The 17,021-nt window shown below is 32.4% G+C and overlaps 2 protein-coding genes across 2 annotated transcripts; both read left to right on the forward strand.

Annotated features, from left to right (window-relative positions):
- The first annotated feature begins 534 nt into the window (after positions 1-534).
- Positions 535-2,133, forward strand: LOC131642328 (uncharacterized). Its single transcript, XM_058912593.1, has one exon. It carries the CDS (start codon positions 535-537, stop codon positions 2,131-2,133), a length of 1,599 nt encoding a protein of 532 aa, XP_058768576.1.
- A 13,518-nt stretch (positions 2,134-15,651) lies between these two features.
- Positions 15,652-15,981, forward strand: LOC131642329 (lipid transfer protein EARLI 1-like). Its single transcript, XM_058912594.1, has one exon. The coding sequence runs from the start codon at positions 15,652-15,654 to the stop codon at positions 15,979-15,981; it is 330 nt and encodes a 109-aa protein (XP_058768577.1).
- The last annotated feature ends 1,040 nt before the right edge of the window (positions 15,982-17,021 follow it).

Consider the following 17,021-nt stretch of genomic DNA (forward strand, 5'->3'; position numbering starts at 1 on the left):
TTATTTATAATTTGCGCTGATGTTCTTTCAGGTATGTTGAAGAAGGAGGCTATGGCGAGAAGAACGCATGGAATTCAAGTTGCGAGACAGGCTCCAATTCTCACACATATGTTTTTTACAGATGACAGCCTTTTGTTTTCAAGAGCCACGCTACAAGAAGCTGATACAATTATGTCTACTCTCATCTCCTACCAGAATGCTTCAGGTCAAGTCGTCAACCTTGATAATTCAGAAGTATCTTTCAGTCAAAATGTTCGTGAAGAGGATAAAAATATGATCCGTGCAAGGATGGGTGTAAAGACTGTTGTCAGCCACACAAGATACCTCGGCTTACCAGTGATATTTGGTAGATTGAAGAAGGAAGTGTTCTCACTCGTAGTTGATAGAGTGTGGAAGAAAATTAAAGGATGGAAGGAACAATTCTTGTCTAGAGCTGGTAAGGAAGTACTGATTAAAGTAGTTGCTCAGGCGATACCAACTTATGTTATGAGCTGATATAAACTGCCAGAAACCATTTGTAATGAGATTGAAGCTATGCTGGCAAGATTTTGGTGGGGGTCTAAAAATGGAGAGAGGAAGGTGCATTGGTTGAGTTGGGATAAATTGTCAAAAGCTAAAAACAGTGGCGGATTAGGTTTCCATGGCATCAGTGACTTTAATAAGAGTCTATTGGGCAAGCAATATTGGAGATTGATGGAATGTGAAAGTTCTCTAGTGGGAAGGGTTTTCAAAGGGAGATATTTTCCAAGATCATCAGTGGATAAAAGCTGTAGTGGTTTCTCCCCAAGCTATGCATGGAGAAGCATTCTCAGCGCAAGGGAGATAGTTCATAAGGGATCGAGATGGAGAATAGGGGATGGCAACCAGATAAAAGTTTATGAGGATAGGTGGCTGCCTTCAAGTACTGGATTTAAAGTTCAATCACATAGAAGGATGCTCCCAGAAGATAACAGGGTTGCGGATCTGATTGATGAAGACTTAAAAATTTGGAAGAGAGACATAATTTTTCAAGCCTTTGATCACGAGGAAGCTGTCCAGATTGTTAGCATTCCCCTGACAAGAGGTCCTTTGAGAGACAAAATGATTTGGCACTTTGAAAAGTCTGGAGAGTATACGGTTAGATCTGCCTACCATCTTAGTCTGCAGGTAAAAGATTCTTTGATGCCTGGACCGTCTAGTCCTCCTTGCAAGAAGTTGTGGCAGCAAATATGGAAAATTCCAGTCCACACAAGAGTGAAGAACTTTCTCTGGAGAACTGCTAGAAACATCCTGCCCACAAAGCATAATCTTCTGAAAAAAGGTATCAGTCTCGATCCTACTTGTTCTCTCTGCAATAAGGATGTGGAATCTGTCCAACATCTATTCTTAGAGTGTGACTTTGCCAAGGCTGTATGTTTTTCCTCAATCCTAAGTTATAGAATCCCTTCTCATCTGGAGTTCAATGATTGGCTTCTAAGCTTTCTTACTTGTGGAGACGTGTTTAGCGCGCAAGTCCTCTGCAGCCTGGTGTATAGAATCTGGCTAGCTCGTAACTCAAAATTATACCAAGCTAAGGTCTCTTTGCCAGTCTCAGTGGCGGCGGAAGCTGTGATTAGCATAGGGGAATTCAACAATTGGAACGTGGCAAACAGACGGGAAAACCTGGATAGTATTGCCCCAGTGCAAAGCAACAAGGAGGTCCATTTCATCCATGTAGATGCAAGTTTTTCTGTTCCTGGCACTTTGACCATGGGATGCATTATTAAAGATCTTCATCATAACATCTCCTTATCTGCCTGCAAGAGAGAAAACGTGTCAGTTGATGTTGCAGTTGGGGAGGCGATGGCTATCAGGTGGGGTCTTGATTTGGCAACGGCGCTACGGTTGGAGAGAATTGTGATAAAGTCTGATGCAAAGGTGGCTGTGGACTGTGTCAATGATATTCAAAAGTGTGCAGCTTTGGATCCAGTGGTTGTTGATATTAAATCTATGCTCTCTAGTTTTAGTTCCTCTTCTCTTTTATTTCACAGCAGAAACTGTAATTTTCAAGCCCATAATTTGGCTAAATTAGTTTATGTGGTAGGTTTTAAGACTTGGATTGGGGTCTATCCATCTTTGGAGGACCCTCATGGTGTTCCAGCTGCTGTTTCTTAATGAAAGTTCTTTTCCCATCAAAAAAAAAATCACCTAGACTAAAAGAGTTTGCACCGAAAACAACTCTGGATAGACTCTGTACATAAGGTTGACTCGAAAAAACTTTGCAAGATCCACAAACCTAAAAAAACATAAACACGACAATGCTCTACAAATTTCTGCACAAGCCTCAAAACCCGAATGATAAAAAAATGCAGCATCCGAATGTCGAAATCATGTTCTATTGAGAGAGCTGTAACAGGTTCTGGTAGAGGAATTTTTCAATTCCAACCTTGCACCAACCATTTGTGTCAAGTTTACATGTGCTTTCCTGCCATGTTCACAAAACCTATAATGCAACTTAAAAATTGGTATTTATAAATTTGATTTAAGTGACATAAAATTAAGAACACTAAAAATAGCCTATGAACATAGACTTTAGAAAAAAAGAATATAAAATGATTACACAACTACAGCCAAACATGTTTATGCATAATAACATAATACCTAATCAAAAGCAGGTTGTGACTTATCCCTGCAAAAATTTGAGAGTATCAAAGTAGTGTTTCAGTGCATAGGAAACTCAAAGCATATGATTCTAAAAAATAAGAACAAACTAAACAAATTAACAAACCAAAAAATAAGAACAAATTTTAAGAACATCTGGAAAGCCAACTTTAAAGTTTAAAGTTCAAACTGTTGTGAATACATTGCATAGTCCTGTTGCAACTGCTGCTCATTCATATTGAAAGTCGCATTTCCGGTAGAGAAGTTCAATCGTTGTTGGGACATTGCTACTTGATCATGTAACTGCATGCATTGCCCCTATGACACAATTTCCACATGAGTTACGAAATGTTAATAGTCTGAGATTCATAAACCAACACCGACATGATATATTCCATTAAAATCTGTTAGGGATTTTCTATCAAGCGAGATATTGCCAGAAGGGGTTGTCTACTAATTACAAACAGATCTACAAAAGAAGAATCCTAAAGAATTAGGATCGATATTGGTAGACAGAATGGATATAAGCTTTTCATTACGATCTTTGAAAACCAAAGGATTGACCACTAAAGATCCGAGCTTTCTCAGTTTCTTTAATTGAGGATTCTTGAAACTATATTTCTGAGTGTTTCTCTTTTTTTCCTTCCAAAATCCATATTCACAAAAACCGTTATGTTTGCAAAGAGAATCTCTAAGTTCTTTGAAACTCAAATGAAAAAGGATTTTATTTTATTTTATGGATGGATGAATGCATGAATGCAACAACCAAAATCAAGAGCACACAAAGTCACACAAAATCACACAAACAAGATTCAAAGGTTCGACGTCACGAGCATGGAGCCATGGGTATACCCAACAATAAGGTGTGTACTAAGGTGTTTTTGTACCTGTAGAACGGGTTCTAAAAGTTCCCAAGGTGTGCATTCCATCTTTAGAATATTATTGGTTTAAGCAATTTACTCACCAACCAACAATATTCTAAAGAGAAACTCGCCCGAGTGTAGTATCACGTGACAACCAATTAGGCCTACACTCAACTAGTCTCTGCACTACGTCCTAAAAGGCTAAGATGGGTTAAGGGGTTCTAAGGTCCTCAACTTTACAGATCTGACTAAAAGTAACAATGCTTTCACGACTGACTCGTTCAACACTATCACCTTTAACCAAGCCATTCTCCACTGAGTGGTGGATCTCAAGTCAACTCACGAAGGAATAACTCCACATAAGCAAAAATGACTATACGACCGCCTATCTTAATGTACACTCAAGTCCGGGTATAGGACTTATCTCACACAGAGGAACCACCAAGCACCCAAATAAAAAAGAACAACCAAAGCAGACAAAGCACACAATAATATATACAAATAATAATATACACAGATAAACAAAAATAGGCGTAACACACTTAGAGGACTATTTCCCCAGTGAAGTCGCCATTTTTCTGTAGCGGGGAAAATCTGATATCAAAGTCATTAACTGACTTGACTTATTATTTCAGTGAAAGTCGTCGCCGCGCTTTATAGTTTCCAAAGGAAATGGGAAAAGAACGAAATAAAACCCAAAGTTTGTTTTTTTAAAACAAAAAGAGATCTTAGATACGTGTGTTAATTATACAAGGGGAAGGTTTTAAGCACCCCTCATATCTGTGGTACTCCACAGGAACCTTTTTGAAAATCTGTGTTTATGTGTGCAAAAGAAATGTTTGTTTAATTTTTTTAAAAATAAGCTCGACAAGACATTACATCTTGTGCCTACATACTTCCTCTGTGCAATCGAGAAGTCAGAGCTAATGTAGTTCCACTTAAAAGAGAATATGTTTTAAAAGGAGTAAACACCTTATCGTCGTCGGAGAGAAATACTTAGCTATTAATCTTGAGCATGAGAACAAATAAGTTCTTTGCATCACAAATGAAAGAATGGCTCCAACTCGAATGAAAATCAACGAGTATGCCTCTAACTCTCTCACGTGGAAAATATCTCATTATATCAATCAATTTCAAAATCGTGGGATATCGCAACTAACTACAACAATTAATCGTGTCTAAACTTTGAAAGAAAAGCCACTAAGGGCAAAAGATATTTTTAAGAAAGATATAAAAAGGTTTTACAAACATAAGAAATTTTTTTGAAAAAGGGAGAAGATTTTGAAAATCTAAGAAGGGGAGGAGATGAAGAGGCTATCCTAGTGCATAAAATAAAAGCTAAGGAAAGAACGATCTAACCAAAAAGAAGCCAACACTTGACATTAAGAGTCAAGGTAGATTTCCTATCCTTTGGACTACCAACATTAAACCGACGCATTACCACTTGGGGATCCAGATGAACTTATTATCTTTATAACCACTTTTCATTAAGCACAATAAAATTCTAACGAAAATTGGGCAGAGTAACGACTGTTTTTGGGTAAAATCCTTATCTCAACGCCTTGGAATTAACCATCAAGGACTCTTGAGGAAATACCTGCACAGACAAACAAACAACAACCCAATGCCAGATAGAATAACAACAGAGTAATAGGGTCCATAGGTACTAAGTCCAACAAGTCCAAATCTCCAAAAGCGCTCGAGATAGTAACCAATAGTCCATAGAGAGCCTTAGGTGTTTTTTTATGATTTGAATTGTTTATTAGTGTTTTAGCACAAAAATAGAGTATGGTCCAAATGGACAAAAAGAAAATGACGGAAATAAAGCGTCCAAATAGACAAAGAGAAAATAGCGAAAATATAAACAAAGCGTCCAAATAGACAACGAGAAAATAGCGAAAACATAAACATGATGAATGATAAAATAAAGCATAAAGCGAGGAATATAAAGAACAATATAATAAAGTGCGGAAATTAAAGTTAATTGTTAATTGTTAAAGATGACCATCTTGAAACTTGTCAAGTATATCATCAAAGTGTAAGTAATGAAGATCGATGGTGAGTGAAGGATGATCTCGGACTTAAATTCAATGAAAGTTTATCAGAAGCTTGATAAAATCATAGCGACTACACGATAAACTATCATAAGTCTTAAATCAACCGCATACAATTCTCTCCCATATTGGATCTTTTTCGATTTAGGGACAATGTTGCACTATGTTAAGCAGATCGCCAAGTGATTTATGTAGAAATAACTCTACAACGAGGCCGGTCAACAATCTTTGTGCTAACGCAGGCTAGAAAACGATATGTAGATCGTTCTCCGAAAGCAATGTCACACGAAAAGAAAATAGGTCGTGGTCTTGTCTTCATCAAGAATCCAAAAGAATTCACATGATGTTGAAGATTTTCATCGACCAAAATAAAAAGAAGTGAAAGATGGAACCACATTCAAAAGCTCTTTCCATCTCTAAGTTCAATCACTTAATATTGCAGATTCAGATTCTCATCCTATCGACGCCCTAAGTCCATTGACATTAGAGAGGAATTAGACCTCTACACTTGTGATTCCAAGAAAAAAGAATGGAGTAGGAGAAGAGAGATATAATGAAGAAAAAAAATCAAAAAACTCTCACCAAATGGATCATCAAGTATTAAATAAAAAGAAGAATTAAAACTACTTTTTTTTGATATTTTTGATATATTATAATAAAAACTAATACTAACATTTTTTTTAGCTTTGAAAATTAATATATATATATATATATATATATATATATATATATATATATATATATCAATTAAAATAAAACTAATAACAAAAAATTATTAAAAAACAAAGGAAAGGGGTGTAACTGATCGCTGGGGTGTGTTCAATAAATTTGTTGGGCCTAACTTCATTTTAGCCCAAGCTGAGACCAAAACAAATCAAACCCTAAGGGTGTGTTTGGTTCGGGGTAGATGGAGGGGAGGGGAGGGGAGGGGAGGGGAGGGAAGGGGAGGGGAGCAAAACCCCTCCAAAACACACTTTTTGCGTTCCTCCAAATCGGAGGGATTTGGAGGGGAGGGGAGGGAATCTCAACTTTAATATTTTAAAAATTATTATAATTACCATAGTATCCTCAGTTTAATTTTAATATTTTAAAATTATTCATTTTATTTTGTATTATTGCTCTCTTCTGTGTGATTTTTCTCGATTGCTTCTATCAACTTAATATAAATCATAATCATTTCACTTTTTTGATTTTTTTTATAACTCTTTTTTGTTTATTTATGTTTTTTTCTAATTTTGTTATGTATCCTATCATATTTTCTTTTATATCAAATTTTAAAATTTTCATTTTAATTAATTAATTTATTTTATTAAAAAATTTAAACCATTTATATTTAATACTAAATTATTTTATGTGTTAAATAATTCATTACGATTTCAAAGTTGTTATCAACATATAGTTTAATTTGTTTTTGAACATTTTATTCGAATTAAGTGAACTCAAATTTTTAACGTTATGTAATAAATTATAACTTTTTAGTCGCTCAATGTTAGAAATTTTACTAACAAAAAAATTTGTATAGATTTTTCACATTTGAATATCATATTGTATCACTTATATAAGATAATAAGGATAAAAATGTAAATTATTAATAAAACCCCTCCCCTCCCCTTCTGAACCAAACATATTTTTAATTAAAATGCCTCTCTTCCCCTCCCCTCCTCTCGTTTGAACCAAATACTTATCTGATTAAAAAAATCCCCTCACCTGCCCTCACCTCCCCCTCCCCTCCATTAAAATCCCTCCCCTCCCCTCCCCCTCATTTGAACCAAAAACACCCTAAAGAAAAAGGTTGATCTGCCTCTCACTTTCTCCAACGGCCATTCTCCTTCCTCTCTCTTCCCTGTTCACATTTTTTACTCATTTTCTCGCTCTCACTTTCTCTGTTCGATGATTCAAACGAGCAACAATAGCAATCACTCGTATCTCTCTCTGTTTCTCAAACAATCTCTTGCTTAGAAGGTTCGACGGTGGTTTTCGGAGGCTTGCTGAGTTATTGTTGTTGACGAAGTCGTGATGATGATGATGATGATGCGAGGTTGCGATGATTCGGTTCAGTTGCATTTTTGTTGTTGAAATTGCTGCGGTTTAATCTTTTTTTTGTTGAGGCAGATTTGTTATGGTTGAATGTGCGTTGAAGCTGACGTTTTGAATCGGTTAAAGTTTTGTGATGCGTATTTCTGATTTCTTTTGAATCTACAGAAATGGTTGGTGAATTTTGTGATATAGATGAAGATTCTCACGGATTCTACGGGTTGAGGACATGGAATGAAGGTTACTAATAAAAGTTTTTGCGTATGGTTTTGTATAATGGAAATGTGTTATGATTTTGCTTTTACTGAGTTTAGAAGGCTGTTTGGTATGAAATTGTGTATGAAGGTTGTTTAGTGTGAAGCTGAGGTGAACATATGAGCGGAAGGTTATGAATGGTTTAGGGGAAGAAGAGGTAATGGTGTTATGAAGGTGGTGGTATGTATGAGTTTGGATCTGTTTATTGCAGGTTTTTGGAAACTGAATGAAGATTATGGAGAATTTGAGCAGAGTTTTGAGTTTATGAATTTGGAGGAGAGTTTGAATTTCAATTTGGGAGAGTAACTCTACATTTTTCTCCTCCCCTTTTCAATCAGATCGAGGTCTTATTTATAGGTGAATTGAAGATGAAAAACATGTGTAATTTTCTGTTCAAGTGTGTGAAGGGAAATGATCAAGGCGTGATGATGATGAAACTCAGCGTTTTGTATCATGTGAAAGCTGAAGAAATCATCTGCATCTTCTTTTTGTCGTTTCTGTCATGAAGGATTAACTTGAAAAAAATTCTCAAGCTTGCTTTGCTGAAGCGTGTAATGCCTGGTCCCACATACACTTCATGAATTGGCTTAAGTCTTGAAAAATAACATGGGTCACATTATTGTTGGGCTTTCAATTGAAGCTTGGACCAAAAGAATAAAAAAGATGACATGGGCTTTTAGCAAATGAATTGATAAAGGGCCCTTTTTGATTGAATTGAATTTGGATCTCTCCTTTATATTTGCACCTAAAAGAAAATGACAACACAATAAAAACAAAAGAAAATTGATTTCAAATTTTAATAGAAATTCAATTAAATTAAATTAATATTAAAATTGTAAAATCATACAAGATTAGTAGAAATACATGAAAATACTATTAAATGGTAAACGACCAAAAATGCGCAAAGATGAACACATACATATTTTTTTATTTTTTTTATATGAAATGGGAATGGACACATAAGATGCGGGTCTAAAATTGCGGTATGATATTCCCCTCAGTTTTTCTGTTCCATTTCAGTTATGAGTTTCTTCGATGATGAAGAAAATTAGAGAGTGTTCAAGGTTGGAGAATTGAAGATGATGAAACATGGATGGATGAAGATTCGGGAGAAGATGCAGAGATGATGAAGAAGGTTCAATGATGGTATGTGATGAAGAATCATGGTCTGTGAATTCCAGAAGATTAAAAATTTGGAGAAGATAAAGAAGATGGATGAAGAATTGGAGAAAGGTTGCAGAGTGTTAATGGTGATGAAGAATGAGTTCGTGAAGAGATAATTGAAGATTGGGGAGAGGAGAACGATTGAGTAGTCCTCCAAAGTTTGTTACCGATTTTGTTATGAGGTTAGTCTTTCTATTATGCTTTTTTTCTATGTTATGTGAATCCTCTCTCCAATTCTGTTACAAATTCTTCCCCTCTCAGTTTCTGTTATGAATGTGTGTTATCTCTCTTCTGTTAAAGTTATTGTGCTGAACCTGATTTTTTTTTTGTGAACCGATTTTATTCAGTTTCTTTGAGCCGGGTTTGATATCCATTTGGTCTAATGTGTGAGTGCAAGGTGTGTTTTAAGTGATGTCAAAACTTGCTATTAAAGATTGGATGTGTCTCAAGTCAACCATGCAAAATAGGAAGCTTCAATATTCTCAAAGCCAGCAAATTTGAAGGTTCAAAGGTTATAGGTCGACCTACGCAGGGTGTGAGTCGACTCACATAGTGAAAGACTCAGGCTTTTGGCTTTTTGAGGTCTTCAGGTCGACCTACAAGAAGGTCGACGCATGGAATTTTAAGTAAATCACGGGTTTGATCAAGTCGACCCTCAGGTCGACTATTCTGGAAAACTTGTTAGGACAGTGTGCATCGACGCATGGCCCTGTTTAGGTCGACGTATGGACAATTGAGGAAACCACGGGTTTGAACAGGTCGAACCTTAGGTCGACTCATGAAGATAATATGTCGATGCACATGAAGCATAGGTCGGCGCATGGATATGATTTTGGCAAGCTGCTGGAACCACGGGTTTGAACAGGTCGAGCCTCTCATTTCTCAGGTCGACCTGTCGCTACGAAATTCAGAAATTCTGCTATTTATTTTGCTGTTGCTGTTCTTGGAATAAAAGAAAATCATTGTAGTTTTGTCTCAACAACAAGAAAAGTGAAAATTGACACAAAGCTCTCATCATCTTCAACCTTTCACTCATCGATTGATAATCACACATAACAATCTTTATCAATCATGGTGAGGAACGTGAGTTGATAACGTTCGAAGGTAGATTCGGTTCTTGTTCGAGTTGAGAGTTCGTGGGTTTTGCTTGAATAAAACCTTAGGGTTTTGTCCTCCAAGATCAAGTGTGATTTGGGGGGTTTTAACGATTGCTTCGCTTCATAAGTATCCAACTGTGCTTAAGAGTTTGAGGGATCCGTGATTCGCTCAACAAGCTAGCAGCAACTGGAGAATAGGGAAGGAAGGATCGGGGTCGAGATTCATCAGGATCGTCGATAATCACTTGGCTCTACTTGAATCAAGGGAAGAGAAGTGTTTAGATTCAATTTTACTGCACTATTGTAGTTGGTGATTGGTAAACTCTTCTCTTGTTAAAACAATTTGCATTTAATACATACTATCCTAATTCCATTTGGAGTTAGGGGCAGACGTACCCTACGCGAGGACGACAAGGGGAACTGCCTAAACAAATACTGCATTCTTTCCTGTTTTTCGCTTTATCTTTTCATATTTGTTTGTGGTAAAATTCATATTTGATCAAAAGTTGAAACTTGGTGAAAAGCGCTGACCAAGTGTTTGATAAAATTCCAAACACAACTTTTGCTAAGTTTTTTGTTAAACAGTTGATTGTGAGTAATTACATACTGTGTGTAGATTAACAAATTGGTAATTACGTTGAAGTGCACAATTTCGTTTCATTAGTTTTTCATCTGGTTTTGTCCATGCATATCCGACATCCAATAGCTTGATCGTTCTAGACGATTTGTTTGTTTCCAGGGCAACAAAGTTTTAAACACAAATATTTTGTAAAATTTGAAAACGGTGGTCTATTCACCCCCCTCTAGACCCACCTTATCGTCTAACATAATGTGTCTGTCTGGTTTATAATGCAGGTGAACCGTTGTTGCTCTTTTGTGTCGGTAAACTGAGCTATGGTTGCAGATTTGCGGTTCCACCGGCTCAGAGTCACAAGGCTGGATTCGATTCTATTGTGTTAACTCGGGTTTTTTTTGTAATATCTTTTTTTGTAAAGGACTTTGAAACGGTATTTGAATGAATGTAATTTGGGGTATCAGAATGTAATTTTGAATGGATATTTGGTACTAAATTATGTAATGAGTTTGAATTGTAATGTATCTTGCAAGCAATTTGAATGATTTAAGTTGAATTTCGAATGACTATTTTCAACTTGTTGTTCAAATTCAAATAAATAATTCCACTTACTCAAAGTAGTTTCCCTTCCAATTTGAATCTTTTACTTTCACAAGAAATTGAATCAAGATTAATCATGTATCCATTATCCTTGAACCAACATCCAAATCTCAAGAATTATCCTTTCAATTACGAACCAAATTATGTTTGAGGACCTTGATCTCATCAACTAGTCTTGAACACTAATGTTACTTTATGGAACCCCTTGAATCAACTTTACCACCTCAAATCATCTTACGTTCTTACTGAACCTTCAAATTCAATCACTAATCCAAGTCAATTCACGTTACAAACCATAAGCAAATGAAAGAGCTAACATCCCTTGCATAAAATGGATCCATAAGTTTATCTCTTTCGCCACAACTTGCACTGTACTTCGACCCAACAAAACAATAGGGCCTAGAGGAATTCTTGAAGAGGATAATACTTGAAGCGTAGCTATTGAAACCTCAACATGAAATTCAATTAACCTTAATCAACTCAAACACCACGAACGACAAACCCCATCTCGATGGTCTTCAGTCGAAACCTTAAACGGTGCACACCTTGTAACTTGGTGAATAAGTCCATGAATCAACCCTAATACACGTTTTAGTGCATATAGAAGAAACAATTTACACGAACTTATCTGAAGTATGAAACAATTTACTAAGGAGAGGGATAGAGAAGTTCGTGAGGTGGCAGTGCCAGGATTGCCTTGTGAAAGGCCCGGGCTCAAGTGGTAGTGGGAATAAAATGAACATGTATTTGAACCCCAGGGTACAGGGTTCGATTCCCACGAAAGGCAGTAGTGTCGGGATTGCCTTGCCAGGGGCCTGGGCTCAAGTGGTAGTGATAATGGAATGAACATGTACTTGAACCCCAGGTACAGGGTTCGATTCTTATGATAGGCAAAAACTTTACTAGTGAAGGGGACAAGGTTCGATTCCCACGAAAGACTACTCCAAATCTTTCACCATTGATTTTCATTAATCGAACGGTTTTAATTGATCATTTAATCTAATTATTTTTGAAAATATTTTTTTATATAAAAAATTAATTAATGCCGTTAGATTAATGATAATCAATAGTTAAAATTTAGCCTTCCCAAATGTATATATATTACGGCATGGAAATGGTTGGCCATAGGAAAAATTAGCCTTCCCAAATGTGACTTTTATAATTTTAGCAAAGATCCTTTGCTTTTCTTTTCTTAAGTTGTAATTGGAGGTTAATTTCTTCTCGGGGCGTTTCGTTTGTCGCCCCTTTTGCTTTTTTGTAAGTTCGGTTGAGAACTTGGGTTCTCCTTCATTAATGAATTGCTTGCTTACAAAAACAAAAAATAGTTAAAATTTAGAGTAACTCTTCTACACTTACTCTTGGAGTAAATATATATGAATGATAGATTTATCCTTGTAAAACAACTATATTTTTTAAAACTTATTTTGTAAAATATTTTAAAATTTAATATATATTTAATTAATTTAAAAGAAAAATTTATTGTATATATGTATTGATAGATAAGTAATATATATATATATATATATATATATATATATATATATATATATATATATATATATATATATATATATATATATATATATATATATATATATATATATATATATATATATATAATGATATATAAGTAAAATAGATATATGTATATATAATATATAAATGACAAAACTATCCTTGCAAAAAATTTATTTAATTTGATAAAAAATAAATTAGTATTCATATTTTTAAAATGTTAATAATTAGTATATTTTTAAATATTTCAATTTATTAATTAGCTTTTAACTATTTTATATTATATAAAATTATAAAATCACCCATATGAAAAACTCATACATATTTTTTAAAAGTTATTTATTAACATTTTTTAATTTAATATCAAATTAATATTTATTTATATTTTATCATATTAATTTTTATTTTAAATTATATTTTACGCGGATAAATTAGTAAACTAATTTCTTATGCTATCATGTCGAATTATAATCTATTCCATATTCAGGGTAACAAGTTGAACTAGAGAGACATGATAAAATAAGTTTTAGGATTCATTTATATATCTTATTGTGTCATCAAACACTAGATTGAGATATGATATGACACAAATATCATATCATGTCTTTTATCCTGCGCACCAAACAGACCCTTAAAGACTATCCTCAATAAATAATTATAAATCATGGGACATGATCAAATGACACCAAAGTGTCAAACTTAGTAACATGACACTTCTGATAACTCTTTACTTCATGTTTGTATAATAAAATTCACTGCTAGATTGAAAACTATTATCATATGGATCATGTCTATGAAATTGAACCAATCGAAAATTATCTGACATGTCAACGAGATGCATAAAAACTAACATCATACAAAATTTCATGAAAACTTTTAATTTTAGTCATTCTTTTTAACATATCAAATGATATTTGATTGATGTAAAATTCATAGACATGATCTATATGATAATAACTTTCAATCCAACTGTATATTTTATTATACGAACATGGGATGAAGAGTTATCAGAAATGTCATGTTGTTTAATTTAACAATTTGATGTCATTTGATCTTGTCTCATAAATCATACTAACATTTTATCTACTATGTATAATAAATTTACAAACTAAAGATAAATAATACTTTGACCAATAAAAAAGTAATTTAAAAATAACATCAAAATTCTTTTAATTTGGCTATAAATTATGTCCTTGAGTCTTGATGGAGTTAAGGGTTATGAATTCCTGAATGAAGAAAAAATAATATTAATATAACGATTATTGACTTTTACCATTAAAAGAATAATTAATTTTTTATTTAACTTTAAATATTTTTATTTAAGTTTTAAATTTCAATGAAATTTAATAATATGTGCATGGTTAGTGGGATAGTTCAATTAATTTATGTTAGTTGAGATATACGAGTGTAAACTCTTGGTTCAACGTCAATGCAATAATATTTCTTTATAATTTTCATAATTATTAATATAAATACAAAATTTTATAAAAAAAATGAAATACACTTTACTTATTATAAAATATAATTTATTACATTTCTTATTGAATTATTATAGTCATATATAATTTTGTTTGGTGCAAATAGTCTTAAATCATTATATATAAAATAACTATAAGTCATAATTTTTTTACTATGTATAATAAATTTACAAGCTAAAGAAAATAATAATAATAAATTGACTAATAAAAAAAAATTTAAAAAACATCAAAATTCCTTTTAAATTGTGAATATAATATGTCCTTGAAACTTTATTAAAAGGAGTTAAGACTTATGAGTTCAAACTCTAACCAAAAAAAAAAAAAAGAAATATATAATACTAATCTATTATCTATTGGCATTTGCCATTAAAAAATTATTAATTTTACATTTCACTTTGATATTTTTAATAAATTTTTTATCGAAATTCAATGATTTGCACTTAGAATTAATGATGTTTCCATTTTGTTGATGATAAGTTACTTGTATAATATGACAAATCATCGTATATAAATTTATTGTCGAACTTTATAGAAAAAAGATAAGTTAAAAAACGAACATTCCATCGATTTTCTATGAAACAATATGATGAAGAAGACCAAAACGATTTAAATTTAAAACAGAGGACTAATTTCGTGAATCAGGTAAAATCAGAGAACCAAAAATGTAAATTAACTTATTTTACTATATTATTTTTAATACAAACATTTATAATTTGTAATTTTGATATCAAAAAATCGATCTAAATTAAACCGCATAAAATTGAATTATATTGGTTCAAATTTTTAATTAGTCATTCAAAGTAAAACCGAACAACAAACAATTTTTTCTGATTATATGAATTTTCTGTTCAAAATCGATCAAAACAGCGCCACAAATACTTCTAGATACGTGTGTTAGTCCAACGTTAGTTGAGATATAAATGGTGAGTCCAATGTTTGACCTATAACAATGACATTTTTTTTTGTATTTTTCATAGTTTTTTAATATAAACAAATGACTGGCACTTATAAATCAATTATTTAAAATATTCTATGCAGTTTATTTATTCTAAAAATTAATTTATAATATCCCTTTTTAAATTATTATATTAATAAATAATAATGTATTAATCTAAATAAATGGTTGATATTTATAACAAATAGTTATAAAAAATATAGGGAAAAAATAGCCTCTAGCCTTCCTCTTTGATTAAAAAAAGAAAGAAAAAAAACTATAAAGTATACTAGTCTATTATATATTATGTATTATAAACATACTAGTTAAGGAAAAAATAATGCGTTAACTAATGAAAAAACAATTAAAAAAAGTCTTCAAAGAATTTTGCATCCCATTATTTTTCCTATAAATAATGTCTTCTATCTTCACTAAATCACACAAATAAAATTAAACACTTGAAAATGGGTTCAAAGAGTGTTGCATCCATTATCATTGCCACTCTCTTCTTTGCCACTCTTTGCTCTGCTCATGTGCCAATTGCTTCACAATCGAAGCATTGTCCTGATTTAAGTGTTTGTGTGAATGTGGTGAAAGATTTGCTGTCTATTATAATTGGTGCTCCACAAGCCAAGCCATGTTGCTCCCTCATTGCTGGTCTTATCGATGTTGAGGCACATTTGTGCATTTGTGCAGCAGTCAAAGCTGATATTTTGGGAATAAACATTAATATTCCCATAGAAATTTTACTTAATTTATGTGGTCGTAAGGTCCCTAAAGGCCATGCATGTTAACATAATATATCATTGTCAAATAAAATGGACAATTTCTACTATATGTGTTTAATTTGATATATATGGTTTTCTTACTTTTATGACTTATATATTGTTTTACTAAATAGTTTTTTATTCATATAATATTTAACAATGTTCATAACTATGTGCATTTCGTAATAGTTATTCTTTTTATAAAAAAAATATGAAATATTAAATCCAAGAATGAAGTACTTAATTTTAAATTCATTTGGAACCACGCTCAAATTATTTAATTAAAAAATTTAAATTTAAAAAGTACTACGAAAAAGATTTAGATGTGATCTGGATCCGGTAATGAAATACTGCTAAATTTTTTAAATATTTTCAACTAGATCCTTCAATAATCACTAATATCGGAAGAGAATTTTTTTTTGTTTTTAAGAAGAGATTAAATATCATTGTGTTATCTGACGATGGGTAATCAACCAAATTTTTACCTTAATATCATTTTATTGTTCATTTTGTCAAAAACAAAAATTATTTTATCATTCATTATTTATTTACCAAAATACTCAAATGTGACAAATTTAAGAATATAGAGATTAAAATAAAAATATTATTTCAACTAGTTAACCAGTTGACATCCTAAAAGAAGAGGAAATAAGTGGAGGAACCAGTGACCGAACCCTAATTAATATATAAATGGAGGATATGTTGACTTTAGGAGAAAACCTTCACCATATAAAATGGAAAAAGATATAGATTATCATTTCTTTTATATATATATATATATATATATATATATATATATATATATATATATATATATATATATATATATATATATATATATATATATATATATATATATATATAGGATGAAATGACACTAAGGTGTCAAAGTTTAATTTGACACTAAATCTTAACCGTTAATAGTATTTGATGAAACGGTCATAAACATAGTTAATTTTATTATTTTATTTCATTTATTATTTCTATTTGATCAATTCTTTTAACGGTTGAAATTTGATGTCAAATTAAACTTTGACATTTTGGTGTCATTTGATCCTATTATATAT

The sequence above is a fragment of the Vicia villosa genome, unplaced genomic scaffold, assembly GCF_029867415.1.
Source record: "Vicia villosa cultivar HV-30 ecotype Madison, WI unplaced genomic scaffold, Vvil1.0 ctg.004817F_1_1, whole genome shotgun sequence".
Classification (NCBI taxonomy): Eukaryota; Viridiplantae; Streptophyta; class Magnoliopsida; order Fabales; family Fabaceae; genus Vicia; species Vicia villosa.